This window comes from Muntiacus reevesi, chromosome 3 (genome assembly GCF_963930625.1).
Source record: "Muntiacus reevesi chromosome 3, mMunRee1.1, whole genome shotgun sequence".
In the NCBI taxonomy this organism is placed as follows: domain Eukaryota; kingdom Metazoa; phylum Chordata; class Mammalia; order Artiodactyla; family Cervidae; genus Muntiacus; species Muntiacus reevesi.
In genome coordinates this window covers 38092258-38117309 of record NC_089251.1, presented here as the reverse complement: position 1 = coordinate 38117309, position 25052 = coordinate 38092258, and the positions used below count along the sequence as shown (strand labels likewise).

General features: G+C 36.0%; 1 protein-coding gene across 3 annotated transcripts in view; it reads left to right on the top strand.

The window, feature by feature from the left end:
* APLF (aprataxin and PNKP like factor) overlaps positions 1-25052 on the top strand; it is a 93811-nt gene that overhangs the window by 53667 nt on the left and 15092 nt on the right. For all 3 annotated transcript variants that reach the window (XM_065927249.1, XM_065927247.1, XM_065927248.1), the window contains 2 exons: positions 5011-5363; positions 11764-11889. In XM_065927249.1, the coding sequence (XP_065783321.1) occupies positions 5011-5363; positions 11764-11889 (479 nt within the window). The remainder of the gene's footprint in view (positions 1-5010; positions 5364-11763; positions 11890-25052) is intronic.

The following is a 25052-nucleotide window of genomic DNA, read 5'->3' as shown; positions in this document are numbered from 1 at the left end:
CAGAGGGATAAGGTCATTGACACTGTCATGAAGAGAATCTTACTGAGGCACTAATATTAAGTATGAAAGGCATGAATTGCAGAAATATTTAAGAGACACTGCAGCACTTGTTTAGATCTGGGGAAAGTAAAGAAGAAATGAAAGATAGTCATCCAAGAAATTTATCCACATCTTCTGGCGAAAACAAATTGATTATGTTGGCCAAAACTGGTACAGAATACAGAGGGAGGATTTCGGAATTTGACATTTTGAGTGTGAGATGCATAGAATATTGAGGAAGAAATGTCTAGCTGTTGTTTAGTCACAAGTGTCACTGTTTCCACTTTCCCCCATCTGTTAGCCATGAAGTGATGGGACTCAGTTTATTTCAGTTCAGTCACTCAGTCTTGTCCAACTCTTTGCGATCCCATGGACTGCAGCAGGGCAGGCCTCCCTGTCCATCACCAACTCCCCGGGTTTACTCAAACTCATGTCTGTTGAGTGGGTGATGCCATCCAACCATCTATCTCATCTTCCATTGTCTCCTTCTCCTCCCACTTTCAATGGCATCAGGGTCTTTTCCAATGATTCAGTTCTTTGCATCAGGTGGCATAAGTATTGTTGGAATTTCAGCTTCAGCATCAGTCCTTCCAATGAGTATTCAGGACTGATTTCCTTTAGGATTAACTGGTTGGATTTCCTTGCAGTCCAAGGGTCTCTCAAGAGGCTTCTCCAACACCACAGTTCAAAAGCATCAATTCTTCAGCACTCAGCTTTCTTTATAGTCCAATTCTCACATTCATACATGACTACTGGAAAAACCATAGTTTTGACTAGATGGACCTTTACTGGCAAAGTAATATCTCTGCTTTTTAATATGCTGTCTAGGTTTGTCATAATTTTTCTTCCAAGGAGTAAGCGTCTTTTAATTTCATGGTTGCAGTCACCATCTGCAGTGATTTTGGAGCCCCCCAAAATAAAGTCTGTCACTGTTTCCACTGTTTCCGTATCTATTTGCCATGAAGTGATGGGACCAGATGCCATGATCTTAGTTTTCTGAATGTTGAGCTTTAAGTCAACTTTTTCACTCTCCTCTTTCACTTTCATCAAGAGGCTCTTTAGTTCTTCTTCTCTTTCTGCCATAAGGGTGGTGTCATCTGCATATCTAGGGTTATTGGTATTTCTCCCGGCAATCTTGATTCCAGCTTGTGCTTCATCCAGCCCGGTGTTTCTCATGATGTACTTTGCATATAAGTTAAATAAGCAGGGTGACAATATACAGCCTTGACCTACTCCTTTTCCTATTTGGAACCAGTCTGTTGTTCCATGTCCAGTTCTAACTGTTGCTTCTTGACCGGCATAAAGGTTTCTCAGGAGGCAGGTCAGCTGGTCTGGTATTCCCATCTCTTTCAGAATTTTCCACAGTTTATTGTGACCCACAGAGTCAAAGGCCTTGGTGTAGTCAATAAAGCAGCAGTAGGTAAAAGCAAGGAACTCTTGCTTTTTCAATGATCCAGTGGATGTTGGCAATTTGATCTCTGGTTCCTCTGCCTTTTCTAAATCCAGCTTGAACATCTGGAAGTTCACGGTTCATGTATGCTGTGAATGAGTTTGAAGTTCAAGAGTGAAGTTAAGGCTGGAGTTGAGAACTTTTTATTCCTTAACATGTGGGAGCTAATGTATTGATGCAGGACTTTTAAGATAGTTTATTAGCACAAACATTCTTTCCAAGGGCAGCTTGGAGACGATAGCAAATTGCTTCATTGAGCTTGTTTTAGGGGAAGTTCTTTATTCTTTCCTTTGAAGTATATTAAAACTTCAGATGGGGAATTCTCTGGTGGTCTAGACTCAGTGGGTAAGACTCAGGGCTTTCACTGCTGTGGGCCCAGGTTCATCCCCTGGTCTAGGAGCTAAAGATCCCACAAGCTGCAAAAAGAAAAAGAAACCTTCAGAGAGTTGAGAGATAAGGAAGGACTTATTGGGGAACTTAACAGGCTACTTTAATAGCCTTGTTGTTAAGTTTGTTGTCCAGTCACTAAGTCATGTCTGACTCTTTTGTGACCCCTTGTACTGTGGCCCTCCAGGCTTCTCTGTCCATGGATTTCCCAGGCAAGATTACTGGAGTGAACTGCCATTTCCTTCTTCAAGGGATCTTCTCGACCCAGGGATCGAACCCACGTCTCTTGCATTGGCAGGCAGATTTTTTTGTTTTACCTGCCCAAATAACCTTAATATAGTACATTTTAGCCAACTTCAAGCACCAAGGTCACCTTCCACCAGCTCCATGCTCCTCAATTCCTGAGGTCTGTAGCATGTATTTTTATAGAGAGTGTAGGAGATCTGCCTCTTCTGTCGTGAATCTCTAGCCTCCTACACTTTATTCTTCACATTTTCATGTCATCTGGGATATAAGCCATGTGGGTCTCAGATATAAAATAAAATATGGAGCTCTCTGCCTTCCCCTACGTCTTCCAGTTACAGAGAACCTTCCATCTTTCCTCTTCTCTCATTTGCCAGTTCAGTGACTTGCTCTGGTTCATGAGCTTTTTAACTGGCATAGTACGAATTTAAGTCTCAGCAAACTTACAAATTACTGCATGTAATGGATTTTTGGGACCATTTATGAATAATTGAAACCACAAATGTTAAATTCTTGAATGCCAAGGGCCTACTGAATATCAATATTTCATGGAGTTCCATAATGAACATTATGAATTCCAGCTTTTATGCCTCTTAAAATATTTGATAACCCCCGATCCATAGTATTGATATCTGTGACTTTATTACTCCTTTCTCTTTTGGAATAAATTAACATGTTAAACATATTCCTTGTGAAAATATTAAAAAAATAAATCCTTCTTTACATTTCATAGAAGTAGAGAGAGTTGAAATATGATGCTTTATAGTTCATATCTTTTATTGTATTTCTTGGTTTGCTTTTCATTTTTTTTAAATGGTAATATAGTAGATGCTTGTCAAAAATGCATTCAGACGCATGTTAAAGTAAAATGAAAATCTTGATTCGCCTTTTCCTTCCATCTCATTTAGTACTGATATATTGGTTTATGCCCTTCTAAATCTTTTCGTTTGGATTTACATAGGTAAGTAATCAAATAGATATGTAGGGAATGTTTTTTTACAACCTAGATAGAATCATAGTGTGTGTGTGTGTGTGTGTGTGTGTAATGTATATATATTTTAATTTAAAAAATCCTTGGATATATGTAGAGAGAGATCTACCTCATTTTTTTCAGTCTCTGCACAGTGTTTCATGAATGTATTCTCCTTTATTTAACGCTTTCCTAGCTGTGTCCTTTTTTCCCCTATAATAAATATGACAGGAGTGGGATATTTTCCCCTGTTGTCGCCAAACTGTTGCTGCGGCCCAACACCCGGGGCAGAAGTACTAACTGTAAGCATCTCATATTTGAAAGGAGCCCTCAGCAGTCAGAGCTAGTCTTTTTACTATGGGACCTTTTGAAAGGGATGAAAAATTCACTGTCCCTCCCCCCCCCCAGGCTTTATACTTAGAGAACTGAGACAAAAGAAGGTTGTAAGATTTGGGAGAGTGCTGTGTTTGGTAGAAGAAGTTATTTCCTCCCTTTCTAAAATCAAGAGAAGAGATGTGCTCAAAGAGTGTTTATTGTGGAGTTCTGAGATGCCAACAGCAACAAGAGACTGACGTTTTACTGGCCCTGCTTAGCCAGTAAAGATTTGCTCACTTATCCCATTACTACCCGAACAGAGAAAAAGAAAATTGGTGAGAGTTGAGCCAGTCGGGGACTGCAGATAAGGAGGTGGGTCAGGATTGCTCTGTTTCCACCCCACAGTTACAGATCCTGACTAGTTGGGGTCCTATAGTAAAGGGAGATGAGATTGGGGTGTACTTGAGCAGCTTGTGGGGAAAGAGTGTATATGTCGGCAGGATGTGGTATGAATGCCATCAACTGAGGGCCAGCTCCACCTGGTTATCTATTACTATACAGGAACCATGATTTGATCTAGGTTCTTTTCGCAAGGTCTTTATAGTCAGTTTGGATAACATTTGAAAGTTGGCCTACTATATTTCTTAAAAAAGAAAAAACTATGGAAACACCTAAGGAATTAGTCTAAAAAAGTCATGTTGATAATATCTTCAAGAAATTTCAGCTGTTGGATATCAAATAACTTTAAAACCAGCTTTTTCCAGTAGACAGCCAGCATACGTGAGTTCTTATTATATGCAGGGGTGAACATTTGTGTGTGTTTTCATCTAATTTCATTCTAATATGTTTTCATCACATCCTCACCATGAGGACTGGAGTTTATCTGAGCAATGTCTCCGCTGCACAGGAAGTATAAGTAATTAAGAGGTCATTTTTAATAGGATAAGACTAGGCTTACTCTTTGTACTTGTGGTAAGTACATATTAAAAAGGTTCTGTAATGCTAATGAGAATACTTACTTGATTCAAAATACCTTTAATTCGTTAAACTGAAACTGTTATTCATACCACTTCAAAGGAATCTTATTTTCTAAGTTGGTCATAAGATAGTTTTCATGTGAATTTTTCTGTGAAGGAGGATCATTTTCATCATTTAGCTGAGGGGAAAAACTCTTGATGTAGAGGGTAGAAATAAAGTATTACAGTAGCTTGTAAGAAATTAAAAGAACAGTGCAGAAGAGTGTGGCACATTGTTGAACAGGAAATTTAAGAGCCATGTAGGTTTTGGGGGAAAGATTATATTCAAATGAGCAAGTGTTGGATTTTCTCATGTTTCATTTGTATTTTTCTGGTTATTTTTCGCTGAATGCTTGTGATTGTAAAGGTTTGACATAGCTGTAAATTCCTTTTCTAATAACAGATTATTTCAAAGTTATTAAACTAGAGACATAGACAATGATATTTTTAATAACTTTAAAATATGGATCTTAAAGTTTTAAAATATACATATTGCATGAATCTTACAGTTTCATGCATTTATGCTTAAATTTACACATTTCCTTTGAAACATGCTTTACTTATGATTTATTTCCTGATTTGTCTTATAGGAAGTGCCACAGTCATTTTCTGCAGCCACGTTACATAACACAGAGGTAAATAACACTAATACTAATCCACAGAGAAGCAAAATCCCAGTAGAGGCACTTGGTAAGGCTTCTGAACATAAAATCATCACTAAGGGAAGTTCAAATAAAGACAGCATGGCGAGAAGTTGTTCTGAGAGTTGTTCCAGTACCCAGAGCAAGTCTTTCTGTGACGAGCCTCAAAAATCTCATCCTGAATCCAGCTCTAATCCGCCCAGTCCTGAATGTGTGCAGAAGGCAACCGATTCAGTTTCACATGGTTCTGAAGAAAACAAGGTCCAGAGAACGTCCTGCATGTATGGGGCAAACTGCTACAGGTAAAGCGAAATTGCAGGTAGCATATAATTCCATTATTTGAATAGCATGTAGCATGTAAATATATGCTGTAGTGTGTTAAAAGACTAATAAGACCCATTGGCCTAAAGGTTAGGAGCTTTATTGTGTTTCTGCTGGTCTATACTTTTTCAGTATGCATTCTAGCAAATCCTTCTAGAGGCTTTTAAAATATAGTGGGGAATTAAATGTTTTACTGTAGATACGCTGACTACTACAAGAATCTGAACTGGGGAATACAGACTTGAAAGCAGAATCACTCAGACCTAAATACCTGTTTATTAATGTCTTATTTAGGTGTTAGAAAGATAGCTTCATAAGTAGTTTATGTATACAGTATAACTCTCAAGAGAATTCTAAGTTGTGTTTAGGCATCTTATTATACTTATGCCTTTTCTTTTATTTTTTTCTAAAAATGCTTTTAAATCACCATGATGCCGTCTAAAACAACTGAATATATATTTTCTGGATTGATTGGCTACTCCTCTACTTACTTCATTTGATTATATTGTATCATATTTTCTAATTTCATACTTTGTGAATTAGTTTTACGCTGTATGTTTATACTGTGTTTTCTCTATGTTTCATAGCCCTACTTCAGAAGTTTTTCTTTGCTATTGCAACTTATCAAGCCAAATATCTTAGGAATACATTCTAGTATAGTTTATCTTCTATGCAATAACATTTGTGTATCACATATTCTGTTAATTTCTCATTCACCGTATCTCTTTAAAGTGCAGTGCCATTTTAACATTTGAATAACCAATTTTAGCCATTATAATTTATGCATTTATTCACAATTTTGTCTTATTTATGATGGCTTTAGTCCCGCGTATGGACCATAATTGATAAACTTGTGAACTGGAAGTATATAAACCATCTGTTATTTTGAATTTTTGAAAAATCCTGTTTGGTATTTGTGTCAGTTCAGTAGACCTGCCATAACTGAATACCACGGATTTGGTGGTTTAAATAGCAGAAATTTATTACCCCACAGTTCAGGAGGCCAGAAACCTGTGATCGAGGTGTCGGCAGGGGAGTCCTCCCGCAGTCTCTCTCACTGGCTTACAGGTGGTGCCTTCTCACTGTGTCCTCACATGGGCTTTCTCCGTGCATGCGCATCCCTGGAGCCTCTTCCTCATCTTACAAGGACGTCAGTCATTTGGGATTAAAGGGCCCTACCCTTATGAATTTATTTAGTCTGAATTATCTCTTTAAAGGCCCTGCCTCCATATATAGTCACACTAGGGGTTAGGGCTTCAATATATAAGTTTGAGGATGGAGGACACAGTTCAGTCCATGACAGTGTTCAGCTGGTATTTGTCTTTGTTAAACATGATTTAATGTTCTATCAAGATCATAATGAATTCAGTCATACTTGACAATGACACGTTAATCAGTCATAGCTTATGAATATTTTTTTACCTTTTCCCTCATTTTGATATACGTAATTAATACCCATGAAATATTTGCAACTGAAATCTTGACGACAGAACGCTTATATTTGTAATAAAGGGGAAAAAAAACCCGAATTGAGTTCTTGTTATACATGTATATCATAGCAATCAGTTCAATGTATCTTTTTTCCAGCCTCAAAGCCACTGCTTCAGCTCATGCCATGATTCCTCTGGAGCTAGTAAATAATCTCCGAAGTCTCCACACTTTCCCTCAGGTTCATATTTCTTCCTCATTCTTGCCTGAATGATCTGACTGAGAAAATAAAAGCAAAGATAAAAAATAAGAGAGAAAAAAAAAATATGACAATATTACTCTCTTATACAGAATCCTTCAGTGTCTAAAGGCTGGATTTCTTAGCAGAGTCCAGAAGGCCCTGAACTGCCAGTGATTCTTCAGCTGCACCATGCTGTCTGGCTGTTGTTATGTCCTTTGGATGCGCTGTTGCTGTTTCCTCCCTTCTGTCCTGCTGAAAGCCTCATTCAGTTCCTTTTTTCATCCTTTTCTGATATGCCTATTCTTCCCTACATTGCTCAGCCTCTATCCTACACAACTTTTTTCCTCGTACAGTTTCTAAAGTGTGCTTATAGATCTGATATTTAATATCATAGCTCAGTCGGTAAAGAATCTGCCTGCAATGCAGGAAACTCAGGTTCGATTCCTGGGTCAGGAAGATCCCCTGGAGAAGGAAATGGCAATCCACTCCAGTATTCTTGCCTGGAAAATCCCAGCCAGGAGCCTGGCTGGCTGCAGTCCATGGGGGTCACAGGAGTCGGACACAACTTAGCGACTAAACCACCACCACCACCAATTATTTACATGTTCTGTCATAACAGAAAATTATTGCACACAAGAAGTCTTACTCTCTCCCTTGATATTATGCTATTAACTCCCAAGTCTGTATCTCCAACAGAGATTTCTGTACTAAATTTTAGATCCAGATAATCACTGTTTATATCACAGACACATCAAGTTCAGCCTTGTCTAAAGCAGTCACATCTTCTTTCAATCCTTTGTGAAACTGAAAACAACAAAACAAGCATTTAACTTTGTAGAAACTGTTGTTTCCAAAAAACTTGTTTTGAAAGATTTTGTTCTTCTGGGGTCATATAGTTTTTTTGTTTAATAGCATATGGTTCCATTAGTAAACTGATTTTTTTAAAAATTGGGCAGAAATTGAAACATCTGTTATTAGCATGTAATAAATTAATACTTTAATTAAAACTTGTAGTTTTATCTGAATAAGATAATAAAAATTATGAGTTAATAGTGTATAAAATAAGGGTTTTTTTAATCTCTAATACATGTGCAGTGTCTCACTGAGGACCAAACCTCCCACTGCGAACAACTAACAAAACTGAACACCCATGTTTGAGAACATTAGAGGCAGTCACACTTTAAGGTTTCTTTTTCCCTTGTGGCATTTGCCAAATTTTTAATGTTTCATGCTGAGGGCTAAGAGAACAGGCAGAGCTTTGGGCAGTCTCATAGAGCTTAGGCAACAACAATGGAGTTCAGTATTTGCCAAGTGGGAGGGACCCTATATGGAAGTTATAGACATTCAGGAGGGAAAATAGAAGCATAATAAAATTGAATATGACTATATAAAGCAGTAATAACTTTTGTGTTATGTAATGTATTTGTTTAAAATACATGAAAATAGTACAGACGTGGTCAGTGATTAAAACAAGTAAATTTTGGCTATAGTTACAATACCTGTGGAAGAATACCATATTTGTTATTTCGTAACTGTCTTAACTTTATGTGGGCTTCCCTAATAGCTCAGTTGGTAAAGAATCCACCTGCAATGCAGGAGACCCTAGTTCAATTCCTGGGTTGGGAATGTTTGCTGGAGAAGGGATAGGTTACCCACTCCATTATCCTTGGGCTTCCCTTGTGGGTCAGCTGGTAAAGAATCCACCTGCAATGTGGGAGACCTGGGTTCGATCCCTGGGTTGAGAAGATCCCCTGGGGAAGGGAAAGGGTACCCACTCCAGTATTCTGGCCTGGAGAATTCCATGGACTATACAGTCTCAAAGAGTCTATACAAGTCTCAAAGAGTCAGACCCAACTCTTTATGTAGGTCCTCAGAGTTTATCTGTGTTGTAACATGAGTCAGAATTTCTCCTCTTTTTAAGGCTGAATCATATTCTATTTTATGTATATACCTTGTTTTGTTTATCCATTCATCTTTCAATGGACATTTGGGGTGCTTCCATTTCTTGGCTGTTGTGAATAATGCTGCTGTGAACTTTGGTATGAAAATAACTCTTTGAGATCCTACTTTCAATTATTTTTTCATATAAATCCAGGAGTTGAATTGCTGGATCAATTCTGTTTTTAATTTTGCAGGATACCATCATACTATCTTCCATAGCAGATAAACCATTTTATATTTCTGGGAACAGTGCACAAAGCATTACAGTTTCTCCACACTTGTTACATTTTCTGCCAACAATACTCAAAAAGTGTTACACTTTCTCACCAGCACTTGCTATTTTCTGTTTTTTTGGTGGTGGTCATTTTAATGGGTATGAAGCATGATACATTGTGATTTTGATTTGCATTTCTCTAATGATTACTGACTTTGAGCATCTTTTCTTATACTTATTGCTCATTTGTGTAGTGAATAGAAATTTCTTTGGATTATAGACATTCCTTTGCTCATTCATGATTCAAGGGTTTTTTTTTTTTTGGTCATTGAGTGGTACAAGTCTTGTGTATATTTTGATTATTGACCACTCATTAGGTACATGGCTTGTGAATATTTTTTCCCATGCTGTAGGTTGCCTGTTCATTTTATTAATTGCATCCTTAGATGCAAAGAAAAGTTAAATTCTGATGTAATCCAGTTTGCCTAGTTTTGCATTTCTTGCCTTTGCATTTGGCAGGATATCTTTGACAAATCCAATGTCTTGAAGCTTTCTCCCGTTTTCTCCTAAAAGTTTTGTATTAGTATCTTAGGTCGTATATTTATGTCTTGGATACATTTTAAGTTAGTTCTGTATATAGTGTGAGGGAAGGGTCCAACTTCATTCTTTTGCATGTAAATATCCTGTTTTCCCAGCACCATTTGTCAAAAAGAGTATTCTTTCCTTTTAGAATGGTCTTGGCACCTTCATTGAATGGACAAAAAATCATACATTGGAACATTGCACAGTAATAAAAGTATACTGTTGTTACATGAAACAGTATGGAGTAATAATATAAACTTAAAAAGTCATTCTGAAAGAAGTGCATATTTCCATTTTAATTCAAGTACAGACAAAACTAATAGACTTTTTTTTTTTTTGGCACTAAGATGTTTTATTTCTTTGTAAAAACAATGTATCAAGAGTCGTTTGAACAGTACTTGTCTTATTCTCTTCACATAACTTATTAAGCATGGAACAAGCATCATTTCTATGCCTGAGCTAATTGGGGCTTCCCAGGTTGCTCATTGTAAAGAATCTTCCTGCCAAGCAGGAGACTCGGGTTTGATTCCTGGGTTGAGAAGAGCCCCTGGAGGAGGAAATGGCAATCCACTCCAACATTCTTGTCCATGGAAATCCCATGGACAGAAGAGCCTGATGTGCTACAAATAAAAAGAAAAATTGTTATACACTTTTTGAAGTTTTCCTTAGCTTCCAATATTTTATCTTTTGTAGTGAAGTATCTCTGATAATTTCTTTAATGTGAAGATTTTTGCTAGTGTTTCTTCCTCTGAGACACGTCCATTCTTTTGTCCCAACCACTTTTCCAATTTATGTTGATAAATTAGCTTCACTAAATTCTGTGCTGTGCTGTGATTAGTCGCTTCAGTCAGTTCCTACTCTTTGTGACCCCGTAGACTGCAGCCTGCCTGGCTCCTCTGTCCATAGAATTCTCCCGGCAGGAATACTTGAGTGGGTTGCCATGCCCTCCTCCAGGGAATATTCCCAACCCAGGGATCAAACCCATGTCTCCCACGTTGCAGGCAGATTCTTAACTAACATACTGTTTTATAACATTGCTTCTCAAAGTATGGTCCAGAGGCCTTTGCAGGACCTGGTCCCCAAGATGCTTTTAGGAAAACTGTTGGGCCAAAACCATTTTCATAATAATGCTTCCTGTGTATATGCCTTTCTGCTGTGATTCTCTCACTCACAAGTGTGCAGTAGGATTTCCCAGAGGCTTATGATTTGTGTTAATGATTGAATGCAGAAGCAGATAGGAGAATGCAAATGCCCTCCCTTAAGCCAGACGTTATAGAAATTTCTGAAGTATAAAACAGTGTCTCCATCAATTTTTTTTTTTGGAAGATAGGTATTTATGTTGAGATTTGCTTTTTATGATAATGTGTAAAGGGTTTACTGCTATTTTAAAGTTAAATGTATTTTTAAAAATTTCTCATTTTTAGTTTCTAATAGATTAAATGTTCTCAGTCGCCCAATCATGTCCTACTGTTTGCATGTAGCCCATCTGGCTCCTGTGTCCCTGGGATTTTTCCAGGCAAGAATACTGGAGTGGGTTGCCAATGCCTTCTCCAGGGGATCTTCCTGACCCAGGGATTGAACATGGGGCTCCTGCATTGCATGTGGATTCTTGCATCTGAGCCACCAGGAAAGCCCTTAAAAGCTATATATGCTTGTAATATTTTTATCCTACATATATATTAGTCTACATAGTCTGTTATATATATCCTATTTAAAGTACTGTTTGCAGTTTGTCTGTTGACAATCATGGTCTTTCCCATGTCACCAGAAATTAATTTTGCTACTATGAGAGTTCTGCACTGACTAGTTATCATGAGTTTTATTTTTAACAATGTAGTGTTAGTTCATGTTCTGGAATAATCCAATGTGTATCGTTTGATTTTCTTCTATATCCTAATATTTTTTCTAGTTTATCTAGAAATCTAGTATATCCTATTAATTATTTTTTCTGACAGTATGTTTGTCACTCTCATAGGAAAAATCCTGTCCATTTTCAACATTTCAGTCACCCTGGTGATAGTGATTATGGAGATGTAAACATCACGTGTCAAGATGAAGCTGATGACCGGCCTGAATGTCCCTATGGAGCATCTTGTTATAGGTTTGTAAACCTGAAATGTTTGATTACATTGCTTTTCTGTTTAATTTCTGTTAACTTACTCAGGAGAAACTACAGGCAAGCTGCTCATCTCAAGCCTTTAACTTTTTTTTAAGCTTCTATAGGTAATAGGTTTTCATTTTATTACTAGGTAGGATTATGATTATTCTTTTAGACAATTCTAAGTTGTTGAAATTATTAACATTAGAAATGCCTGAAATTTTTCCTAACATTGCAAATCAGATAATTTAAGAACTGTCAATGCTACCCCATTATACATTCTATCCAGACTCCTTCAGTTCAGTTCAGTCCCTCAGTCATGTCTGACTCTTTGTGACCCCATGAACTGCAGCACGCCAGGCCTCCCTGTCCATCACCAACTCCCAGAGTTCATCCAAACTCATGTCCGTTGAGTCGGTGATGCCATCCAACCGTCTCATCCTCTGTCATCCGCTTCTCCTTCTGCCTTCAATCTTTCCCAGCATCAGTGTCTTTTCAAATGAGTCAGCTCTTTACATCAGGTGGCCAAAGTATTGGAGTTTCAGCTTCAACATCAGTCCTTCCAATGAACACCCAGGACTGATCTCCTTCAGAATGAACTGGCTGGATCTCCTTGCAGTCCAAGGGACTCTCAAGAGGCTTCTCCAACACCACAGTTCAAAAGCATCAATTCTTCGGTGCTCAGCTTTCTTTATAGTCCAACTCTCACATCCATACATGACCACTGGAAAAACCATAGCCTTGACTAGATGGACCTTGGTTGGCAAAGTAATGTCTCTGCTTTTTAATATGCTGCCTAGGTTGGTCATGACTTTCCTTCCAAGGAGTAAGCGTCTTTTAATTTCATGGCTGCAATCACCATCTGCAGTGATTTTGGAGCCCCCAAAAATAAAGTCAGCCACTGTTTCCACTGTTTCCCCATCTATTTGCCATGAAGTGATGGGACCAGATGCCATGATCTTAGTTTTCTGAATGTTGAGCTTTAAGCCAACTGTTTCACTCTCCTCTTTCACTTTCATCAAGAGGCTCTTGAGTTCCTCTTCACTTTCTGCCATAAGGGTGGTGTCATCTGCATACCTGAGGTTTTTGATCCTTCTCCCAGCAATCTTGATTCCAGCTTGTGCTTCTTCCAGCTCAGCATTTCTCATGATGTCCTCTGCATATAAGTTAAATAAGCAGGGTGACAGTATACAGCCTTGACGTACTCCTTTTCCTATTTGGAACCAGTTTGTTGTTCCATGTCCAGTTCTAACTGTTGCTTCCTGACCTGCATAAAGGTTTCTCAGGAGGCAGGTCAGCTGGTCTGATATTCCCATCTCTTTCAGAATTTTCCACAGTTTATTGTGATCCACACAGTCAAAAGCTTTGGCATAGTCAATAAAGCAGAAGTACATGTTTTTCGGAACTCTTTTGCTTTTTCTATGATCCAGTGGATATTGGCAATTTGATCTTTTGGTTCCTCTGCCTTTTCTAAAACTAGCTTGAATATCTATAAGTTCACGGTTCACGCATTGCTGAAGCCTGGCTTGGAGAATTTTGAGCTTTGCTTTACTAGTGACGCCTTAGTTTGACATAAATCATTTCAGGATGTTATCTCTGCTCCCTCAACTCCTACCACTCCACCTTTCTTGTGACCATGTGAAACTCACCCCTAAAAGAAAACAATACCACTCCTTCCTCCTTCCATAGGGTCTTGTGCTCATTTGTGTCATGCAGAGTAGAATTTATCTCACGAGGCTCTGTTTGGTTCTTTCCTGGATTGGCTTCTCCTCCAGGCCATGTAAGTTCCTTGACAGTAAGTACTTTTCTATCTGCAACTTTGTTACCAAGGAAAGAAGTAGGATTCCATTCTTGGAGAGCTTTAATTCTAGATAGCTATTTTTCTTAGGTGATTTTCAAATACAGGTAACTGAACCCACTGGTCTTTTTGAAATTGTTACTATTTCTGTGACTTTGTTTTCAATAAAAAAGCAGAGTAAGTTTCTGAGGCTGGAAGAAAAATCAAAAAGCCTGTACTTTACCATTTGAAAATTAAGTGTTCCATTCCAGCAGAGCATCCTACAGATAATAATGGCTATGTTGTCATCAACTATATCAATAAACATGAAAATTTAGGAGAAATGACCAAATTTGTAGAAAATACAACTTGTAGAAAAGATACAAGAAAGAAAATGGGATAGTCCTGTAACATTAGAAAAATTGTATATAAAAATAACAGGCTTCCATTAAAGAAATTCTAAGTCCATATGACTTTAATGGCTAATGGCTAATACCCTGTGTGCTCAGATGGTAAAGAATCAGCCTACAATGTAGGAGACTTGGGTTTAATCCCTGGATTGGGAAGAACCCCTGAGAAGGGAATGGCAACCCACTCCTGTTTTCTTTCCTGGAGGGTTCCATGGACAGAGAAGCCTGGCAGGCTGCAGTCCATGGGGTTGCAAAGAGTTGGACATGAATGAGAGAGTAACACTTTCACTTTCACTTTCACATACACTTAAAGAAGAAATACTCAATTTTTATTCAGAATGTTAATATTCTAAAAAATGTAGAAGAGAATATATTCCCCAACTTGATACAGAAATCCAGCAAGAATAATATAAGAATGAAAATTTACCTTTGATCTTAGATGTAAATTTAAAAAAACAGGGTTCATTAAGTGAATTAAATAATTGGTTTTATTCAAGGAATGCTTGCTTTGTTTAATATTAAAAAGTAATGTAATTTACTACATATCAGACTAAGTAGAAAATCATATCAGACTAAAAAATCTATATAAAATCATATAATTGTTTCAATAGGTGTTTTAAAAAACTGACCATTCATTTATGATAATTCATTTTAAAGTAGGAACAGAAGGAAATGTCTTTAATATAATAAAAGGTTATCTATAAAAAAGTTTACGGAAAAAAAAAGTTTACGGCAAATATCTACTTAGAAGTGAGATATTCAACATTTTCTTTCTGATAACAGAAATGAGACAAGAATGCCTTTTCTTACTAATATTATTTATTCAATGTTTTCCTAGTGATCAAGATAGTATAATGAGACAAAAAAAGGAAATGAATAAGGATTGGAAAGAAGTAAAACTTTAATTGTTGACAAATGGTTTTATTATAGAGATAGAAAATGCAAAATAGTCTCTAATGAATTGTAAGTCTTAATAAGTTCTTAGCAAGATTGTTCGATACAAATATCAGTACACAAGGCCAATTATATTTTTATATTTCATAGTCAACAATTGTGAAAAAAAACTTGAAAGATTTTATCTATAATAGCATCAAAAAATATCAAGTTCCTAGGAATAAATCTAATAAAAGATGTGAAAGAAAAAATTTGTTAGAAAAGCCTAATTATAAAGACTGAAGTTTTCACAATTAGAAGATTCAATATTGTTTAAATTGCAGTTTCCCCCAAAATTAATTTGTATGCAAACACATTCAAAATCACAAAAGTTTTTGTATAGAAATTTATGATGTGATTCTAAAATTTATATGGATAGGCAGAGGGCCCCAAATTGCCAAGACAATATTAAATAAGAAAGTTGGCAGACAGCCCAGGTTCGATGCATGAGACAGGATACTCAGGGCTGGTGCACTGGGATGACCCAGAGGGATGGAATGGGGAGTGAGGTGGGAGGGGAGTTCAGGATGGGGAACACATGTACACCCGTGGCAGATCCATGTCCATGTATGGCAAAAACCACTACAATATTGTAAAGTAATTAGCTTCCAATTAAAAATAAATAAATTTTAAAAGTTGGCAGAACTTGTTATACAGTTACTGTAATTAAGACAGGTCAGTATATGCTCAAAGATAAAGTAAGAAGGCCAGAGCAGAACAGAACCCAAAAACAAACCTCTGCATACACAGGTGACATGTTCATGAAAAGAGTCATCGCAGGCAGTGAGAAAAGTATGAATTTTCTCAGTTAATTTTATTGGGATACAAGTATTTAATGAAAAAAAGAAAATTCACACCATAGTCAAAACCTGAATTCCAGATGGATCATAAAACTAAATGTGAAAGAAAACAATAAAGTTTTAAAGATACATATAAGAGAATAATTTCACAATCCCAAAGTAGGAGTTGTTTTCTAAGACAAGATATAAAAAGTAGTAGCTAACAACAGAAATTTACTGTGTAGCACAGGTAACTATATTCAGTATCTTATAATAACCTATAATGGAAAAGAATCTGAAAAAATATATATATGTACAACTGAATCACTCTATTTCAATAAAAATCAATAATTAAAATGGAAAAGTTCTTTACTGCATTAAAATTAAGGGTTTGTTCCATCAATAGGCACCATTAAGAGGGTGAAAATAAGCCACAGAGTGAGAAAAAGATAATTACAGTGACATAATTGACAACAGACTTATATCCTACTGTTCTGTATCCTGAAAGTAGACTTATAAATTGCTGTTGTTTTTCTCTTAGTGACATATACAGACTTTTTGCTGAAAAGAACATCTAGAATGAATAAACATGAAAAAATACTCAATATCATTACTAATCAGGGAAATTTCACACACTCGCATACACACATACATACACTCACATACACACAATCTTGAAGTAACTAATTCATTGCTCCCATTTATTCAACAGATATTTCCTAAAGAATCATTAAATATCAAGGACTGATGAAACAATGTTGAGTGAGGTTACTTGTAGAACAAATTTATTTATGTCTGTCTATCTAGATTTTTGGAACAAAACAGCTTTCACAGCTCATGTCAAAATTTGTGGCACTATGATAATAGACCTTTTCATTTTTAAAAAACTTTTGTAATGCAGTATTTTATATGTATACACAAGTCGGGGCAGGCGTGGGGAGTGTAGAATAAGTTCCAATGAAGCTGTAACTTATTTTCAATAATTATCAAGTCATGGCCAGTATTTTTTCATACATATCACATTTCCTTCCATCTTATCCCTACTCCTAGATTATGTTGAAATCATTGTTATCTTTTTCATCCCATTTTATCCATAGTTGTCTTAGATATTCTGTCAGGTATCCCAGTTTCCTTATAGTCTCATTCCCCCCCCCCTTTTGTTTCTCCATATCAGGATCCAGTTAAGGTCCATCTATGACAAAAAAGTGGCCATTTTTCTTAAGTTATTTAATCAATAGGTTTCTCTTTTCCTTGCAATGCATTTGTTGAAGGAAGCTGACTTTTGTTTTGAGGAGTATCCCTTAGTCTGGATTTAGCTGACTGCATTACCAGATTGTCATTCATTATATTCCCTTGCATTTCCTAGTAATTGTTCGCTAGAGACTAGTTATGTGTTTGTTACAGATCTCTTCCTTCTAGTGGTATTTTGTCTCTGAGATACTACCTGGGTTAGAAATTTTACTCTGCATTTTTGAAAATTCAAATTCAGACCTTAAGCCTCTCAGAGCTCCTCTCAGCAAGTATTTCTTGGGAAAAATCTGCCTTGTGTTTGAAATTCCCTGACTTTCTAGACTGTTGTGGTGACAGCCCCGTGAGACCATGATAAGCTCTACTAGTTTCTCTTTCCTCAAATAGTGTGTCTCCATTTGGTCCAAATCTTATCCTTAGCCTGTGCTAAGAATTGTCAAAGCTCTCTTTGGAAGAGAAGCACGAGTTATTGTCAGTTCCCCTAAGAAGGACTTTTTCTCTTTGGAATTTTAGATAATATAAAATTCTCATTGTTCCCACAATTCTCTCATAAATAAAATTTTAACAATATATCAGAGTTGTTTCCCCCCACCCCCCCCCACCTCGTTGTTAAAACAAGAGTATTTGTCTGCCATGATGTCCTACACCCTTTTCAGAAGTAGAATGCAGTATGCTTATTCTTTAGGAGGATAAAAACAAAATGCAAAGCCTTGCTAAGAATAATGATGTAAAAAAATTGCAGCCTTTCTTTCATCACCCTTTATTTCATCAATCACTTTAAATGGGGACAGAGTAGGGAGTAGTCAAGAGAAATTACTCAGAGGCCGGTGACTCACATGTAATAGCAAAAACTTTCATGTCTGTATCTAAATATATTTATATGTATGTACATTGTGCTTTTCTTCTTCAGCTGTTGAGCTGCTCCAGTGTCCTTGTTTCTACTTGAAGATAAAATCTTAAGTTTTTTTCCCTCATTAATTTTAATTACAGTTTAGAGAGAATCTTAGATGTTATCACTTACTCTGACTATTGTTTTACAGATAAGGGAATGGAGACTAGGAAAGGTTAAATTAGTTGCCTAAGACACCAAAGCTAGTGAGCTCAAAACCAAGTCTCTTCTCTCCTCCAGTTCAGCCTTTCTCTGTGGTGTGGCCTGTTTCCACCGTTGCTAGTCATGGCTTCTCAAGTATTGCTAGTCCTTGTCTTTTTAGCCAAATGGCAAAATAATATTTTGGAGCTGAAAAAAAGAAAAAACCAGATAAAGTACTTTGATTGAAGAAATTGTGAATTTTTCAAATCAATAAGATACTAGAAACCAGATTGTAGAAGCATGATATATATTTGTATACCCTTTTTTGTCACATTATAATTTTTAGTTAGGCAGAAAACAGGATCTGGTAGATTTATTTTGTATCATTGCCATAACTAAATTGATAAAATATTATGAACAGTCTATTATTTAACAATCTTGATTTGCAAGAATAAGCTATTGGTTTTTTTTAGCCTCACACACACATTTCGTGCTGTTAAAAAATGATTTAAAGAAGACAATTTGGATGATACAAATTAACTTTATCTAACACTTCATGAAGCAGTCTCCATTTGGAGAAATGCAAATAGGGTTGAAGACAGGAAGCTGTTAAAGGCTGAAGAATAAAGAACAAGGTAGAGAATAAGAAAATATCTGACTGGCTGGGGCTACACAGTCAACCTTGTTTGGGGTGAGAAGGAACAAGGAAATAAGTATGGAGCCCAGAGTTGGTATGGCCTGTGGGGACTGGCTGGTTGGACACACTGTGTCTCTGATCAGGTAGAGCATGTTCAGGGACCTGAAAGTTACCTTAACTTTCAGTTTGCTGGCATGGCACCCTAGGCAGAAGCAGCTCCATCTTGGGTCTAAATGTTTATTTCAGCAGTGTTGAGAATATAAGCCTATTGTCTCAGAATGAGAAAAATGTTCTAATTTAGCTTGCTTAAAAGAGTTTTTATGTAAGTGCATGTCAGATTTTTCCTATCGCCGCAGAAGAAAAATATTGAAGCCTCACTGATCATAAAATAAAGCACAAAATCAGCCAGAAATTATTATATTTATAAAAGTAAATATATATCAATATATGTGTTCTAAAAGTAAAGTTGTGATATGCCTGTACTCTGTGATGGTTGATTCATTTGAAGGAGGTGAAATTTATGAGCTAAAATATCTTTGCTTTTTATCTTTAAAAATTTGCCTTCACAAAACAGGGTAAGAATTATTCTCAGGTAAAAAGTATTCTCTCAAGTGAAATATTAGGTTGGTTTTTAATTTGTTTGCTTCCCAGTCTTACCTTCTAATCCCTTGAATGAGTCCAAGTCAGTTTCTTATTCGTAAATCTAGGTGATCTCAAATGTTGTATTCTACACTGAATAATCATAATCTTAATCTTATACACTGCATCAGCTACCTAAATTTATGTGGTATTGTTTTGTATTTGCAAGTATTGTCATCTGTGGTCAAAGTTTTTATCACTATAGAGCAAATATGAAAACATAAAACTGTATGTAGATGGATATACTTAATTTTCAAATATTTTGTTCAATGAGTAAGACAGATATGGAACACATGTTAATAAATATATTATGCAGTAAAAAATAAAAATTCCCATATAATATAGGAAGTTGATGTTGAAAAAACCATCCTTAATTATTAAATTTTATTTTTTCCTAAAACTATAGGCGTTACTAACATTTTCTCTGAAGTTATACTTTTAAAAATATAACAAAATTAAATCAGCTTGAAAATCGGTAATTTGAAAGAACTAGGTCATGGTATCATTTTCAGTATCTTGCCCATTTAACTGATTTTTTCCCTTTTGTGCTATATACTGCAATCTGTCAGAAGGCTCGTTCAGTTTAATGCATTTGATTAGCTTAAGGTACTTGTCTAAATTAGACACTTACTGTCCAGGATAACCCAGTGATTGCTGTGCTTGCCACTGACTCACTTCCTCTGGCGCATAATAGGATTTTATGCAGTGTATTACTCCTGTTTTTATTTGTTAAATTAAGCACTAAACTTAGAATGTATATACACTAAAATGAGCAGAAGCCATCTTCAACTGGCTTAGTATCAACATGTAAAGTCAAACTCACATATATTGCCTTAGATTTACAGAACCTTAGGAAGGCATGTATTATACGAATGAAAGTGTTGGTACCTTCATATTTTCAGAAGCCAGAGCTCCACTATTTTTTTTTAATTGTAATACCTTCTAAGAGGGATGACGTAAGGAAGTGTGTCAGTCACCATATAAGTGCTCTCATTATAATGAATCTACGACATGATCTGTATGCTGTGAAAGAACACAGTGTTTTTGCCACAAGCATAATTCATTTTAAAAAACCTATATTTGATGTTAAAATTACTATCTTTTGTTCTTTGCTGATTCAGATTTATAACTATCATATAAGTGAAAGTGAAAGTCGCTCAGTCATGTCTGACCCTTTGCAACCCGATGGACTATACAGTCCGTAGAATTCTTCAGGCCAGAATCCTGGAGTGGATAGCTGTTCAGAGCCAGGGGATCTTCCCAACGCAGGGATCGAACCCAGGTCTCCTGCATTGTAGGCAGATTCTTTCCCAGCTGAGCCACCAGGAAAGTCCAACTATCGTATAAAATCTTTTGCTATTTTCTCTTTTATTTTCAAAGATTTCCAAGTTATTGCAGTATTATCTTTTGTTTGTTTTTGCAGTATTATCCTAATCATGTATGCAAATGTACACCTTAAACTACAAAATGCTGATTTTTTGAAGCTGCTTAATAAAAATAGGAACATGTGTATTTAGTATAAATTCATATATTATTTGAGACAAAATAAATGGGTTTTCATAGGGAAACTAATTGCCTCATAGTTGAGGTTCGCAGAATCAGTCATGTTAGGCTGTCGAGTTAAGTATAATCAAAGCTGATAACACCACCCATTTTTATAGGACCTGCATATAGAAGTAACCTGTCATGTTCACAATTCTTTAATCATGTGTAAGAATACAGTCTTAGAAGAAAGTATCTTAGAGTAAATGTTAATCACTGGTTACACAGTTTTACTTGGAGACATGGCTGTAATTTTTTTTTTAAACTTCATTTAGAAGTAGCAGTAAAAGCATCAAAAGAGAAATAGTAGTAACAACATTGCTCCTTGATATGTGATGTGTCATGTAGCCTGGACAAAATGTGCTGGAGTGCCTTATGTGGTTTTGTTTTTCTTTCTTCTTTATTTGAATGTACATTAACAAATCTGTTTTTCTTTGTTATATTTAGTTAATTGTGCACACACACACACACACACACATATATATATAAACACATTTTCAGAGATAGTAAATTGTAATGATTTTAAAATAGCAGATTGGTTAGTTTCTCTTATTTTATGTTGACTTACTCTTTCAGTAAGATCATATTTTTAATTTTTCTTTTTCTCCTAAATTTGAGACTTAAATATTTGAAATCATAAGATTCATGTTTTTGCTTTAGGTTTTAAAATAAATGTTGAATTTCACTAGTGTAAAATAAATTGTTTTGCAATGAAAACAAAAGCATAGTATGATACTCCTTGAGTGAATATTGAGCATCAGACATGCTTTTTATAAAAGTTTTTTTTTTATAAAGTCTTTCGTAAAAGACTTCTATGAAAGTCCATTTTATAAAAGTTGAGGTGAAACAGTACTTTAGGTTCATTTGAAAATTTTGAGTGGTAAGTTTAGTATTAAGTTATCAAATTTTTGGAAGTAAAAATAAAAATTATTATTCTGTTCTTATCGCTGCCTAATTAATCTTTAGGTATTTCTATGATGGAGAGATAATGAGTTTTTACATCAGCAGACTTAGGTTCTAGTTATGGTTATGCCAATTGTGTAGCAAAACTTTGCATGCCATTTGATTTTCCTGGGCCTTAGTTCCTCATGAAAACAAGAAGGTTGAAACATTTGTGCTCTGGGGGCCTCCATTCAATAGTAGGGAAATCTAGAACAGAGAGAAATATAGCCCAGTTCATAAAGTCAGGCCGGTGAACACTCCTGGCTAGTCTCCCTCAGCCTTCTTTGCTGTCTCCTTTTTCCTGTCTGTAATTATTGCTGAGCCCCGGGGTGCAGTTCTCTGATTCTTTACCTTTGCTGTTCTGTTCTTTCTCCCTAGGTGAGCTCATTCAGTGTAATGGCGCCAGACTCATTTGTTTAAGTGCCTCCACTGGGTTATAAAATAGCTCAAACTTATCATATCCAACACAGAACTGTTGATTTTTGTCATGAAAACAACTCTTTCCCAAGTGTTTTCCACCTTTGTAAATGATTTCACCATTCTCACACCGAGGCTCCAAACCAAGATGCAACCTTGATCCTTCTCTTTTCTTCACATCGCTCATCAGCAGTTCTTACCCTTTCAGCCTTTAAAATATGTTTAGAACCTGACCATTTCTTAATTCCTCTGCCTCAGTCATCTAAGTCATAACCACAGTCATCTCAGATCTGGTGTACATACAATAGTAGCTTCTTAACTGACATCCTTATTTCTTATTTTGCCTTTTAATAGTTCATTTCCACACAGCAATCAGAGCAGTTCTCTAAAAATGTCATATCAAGTTGATTTCTTATTCAAAATTGTCCAGTAGCCTCACACAAAACTCTTTACCATGGCTCAAATTCTTCTCTGACTTCATTTCCTACTCTTTCCTCTCCCTCATTCCTGTAGAGCTATGCAAGCTTTTTGTATTTGTCCACATACCCTAGCTTGTTCCCACCTCAGGACCTTAGCAAATTTGAAGACATTTTCTGTTTTCTCTTTCTGAATGTTTTTCCTTCAGATATGTATTTGTTATTCATATCATTCATAAGACCAGAAATGCTTTCTAAAATGTGTATTTTAAAATATAAAACAGCTCATAAAAACCTGATGTAGTTATAAGTGTGTATGTCTGTGTTTAAAAACCAGAAGACTAAAAAAAAAAATGTTAAAGAACAGGATTTTGAGGCCTGCTGAGTTACAAAAATGCTATTTGTGAAAAAGGTTGATGTAAATTTTTTATGAATGAAATCTAAGTATTTCCAATTACTATTAGGAAAAAGTCCTGAGTGGAATTTTGCTACATTGTCCTTGAAAGTTATTTCGGATATTCATATGTTCCCAAAGAGCTGTACAGTATTGCCACTTAGCTTTAACCCAGGGTAATATGAAAAAGACTTTCTGCTGTATTATTAATAACTGATATTTTAAAATAGGATACACATGGGCAAATGTTATAAAATATTCTATAAATATGTGAAGGGCGATGGGGGAAATAGTCAAGGGTAGTAACTGTATTATTGAAGGAAAAACTCAGCTGTTTAATATTAGCTGGCAGTTACTTTTACTGGCCAACTTTTGCATAGAGTTTTCAGACATTGTTGGCTATCTTAAAGTAAAACTGATTTGTTTCTGTAAAAATAGTTGACACCTGTAAAATGCTTAATGGTCCACAAATGTTTATGCACATCACTTCATTTAGTACTTCAAACTACCTCTGTGAGGTAGGCAGTATTTTCCATGCTTTACAGATCAGGACATGGAGACTTGTTCACAGGACCTGCCCCGAATCACAAAACCAGTAAACAATGTAGTTTGAATTCAGACTCGGTTCTTCTAATCTCGAAACCTTGAACACCTTCTACAGCATAATGCTGGTGATTTAAACTTTAACAAGCCAGATGAGAACAGGTCCAAGTCACCGTGGCATTTGTCCCTAAACCGTTTGTGAAGGACTCTGTGTTCCTGTTGACTGGAGTGAGTGATTGATGAGAGCTAAGTGTCATGTGATGCTGAGCAATCAGTATCTCAGGAACCTGTTTGCAGTGGAGTCTGCTTAATGTGGTTGTCAGATTTTCATTGTTTCCTGGGGAGGTAATATGAACTGTTAATGGCAGGAAATTCTAACACATTTTAGTCCTAGGTTTGTGTAAAAAGGCTCCGTGAATACTTTGATTATTAACTTTGTAGGTGTGAGCACAGAGTAATTTCAGCACGTGAACATTCTTTTCAACATAATGAGAATAGGCTTGTACCCAATAGAAAAACTGCCTTTCAAAGGAAATTCTTCTAAAAACATCAGGATCTGTAGATTACGATTTACTAGAAAAAGAAAAAAAAACGTAAGAAAACTTGTCAGTCTAGAAATGATTGGAACTGCTTTTTGTACCAGCCAATGAGAATTTTAAACTTTGGTTTGTATTGCAAATGATTCTTGCAAGTTCAGTAATCATTTTGAAATAATAGTAAAGGTAACAAAAAATAGGTGTCTTTTTTTTCCTCTTAAATAGAAAATATTTCATCATTTTGGAAACTCATGTAAAAGCTCAATTAAAAAAACTCTTTGAAGGGAAAGAGTTGATTATATTGTAATAGGTAGGTAATTTATGAAAAGTATAGTTGAATGCCACCTTGTAAAAGGTACTCTTGTAGGAGCTGTAAAAGATATTTATAATGTAAGAAAAAGCCACAACCTCCAGCAGTTCATTTGACAGATGATGAGATAATACATACACATGCACACGCACACACACACTCACATTTGTGTCGAAAATTTAAATGACTGTATAAGAAATTATGTGGTGAGTACTAAATGGTAGATACAGACAATATATTCTGGAGTTATTACCCAGTAATTATCAGAGTTGTTTGCCTGAGGAAGGTACTTAGGTAGGTAGTATAGAGTTAGAAGAATATTCTTGGCTGTGAGCAAGTGCCTATCGATGGCAAAAAATCAGAAGCTGTTTTCCCAATGAAGGATTGGGCTGCAAATAAAGGTACAGACCAAGATTATGAGGGACCTTGAAGGAGAGGATGATTTAAGGAATTTAACTTTCAGAATACTTAATTTTTTTACATTTAAATTGCTATGTAAACAAAATGTCTAAAATTTGTTTTTATTTTGAATATGCTTTTGCCTGTGATGATATATTTTTGTTTCTGCTTTGGCTTATTTTCTTATTAAAATCTATCCTGTGAGTTATATCAT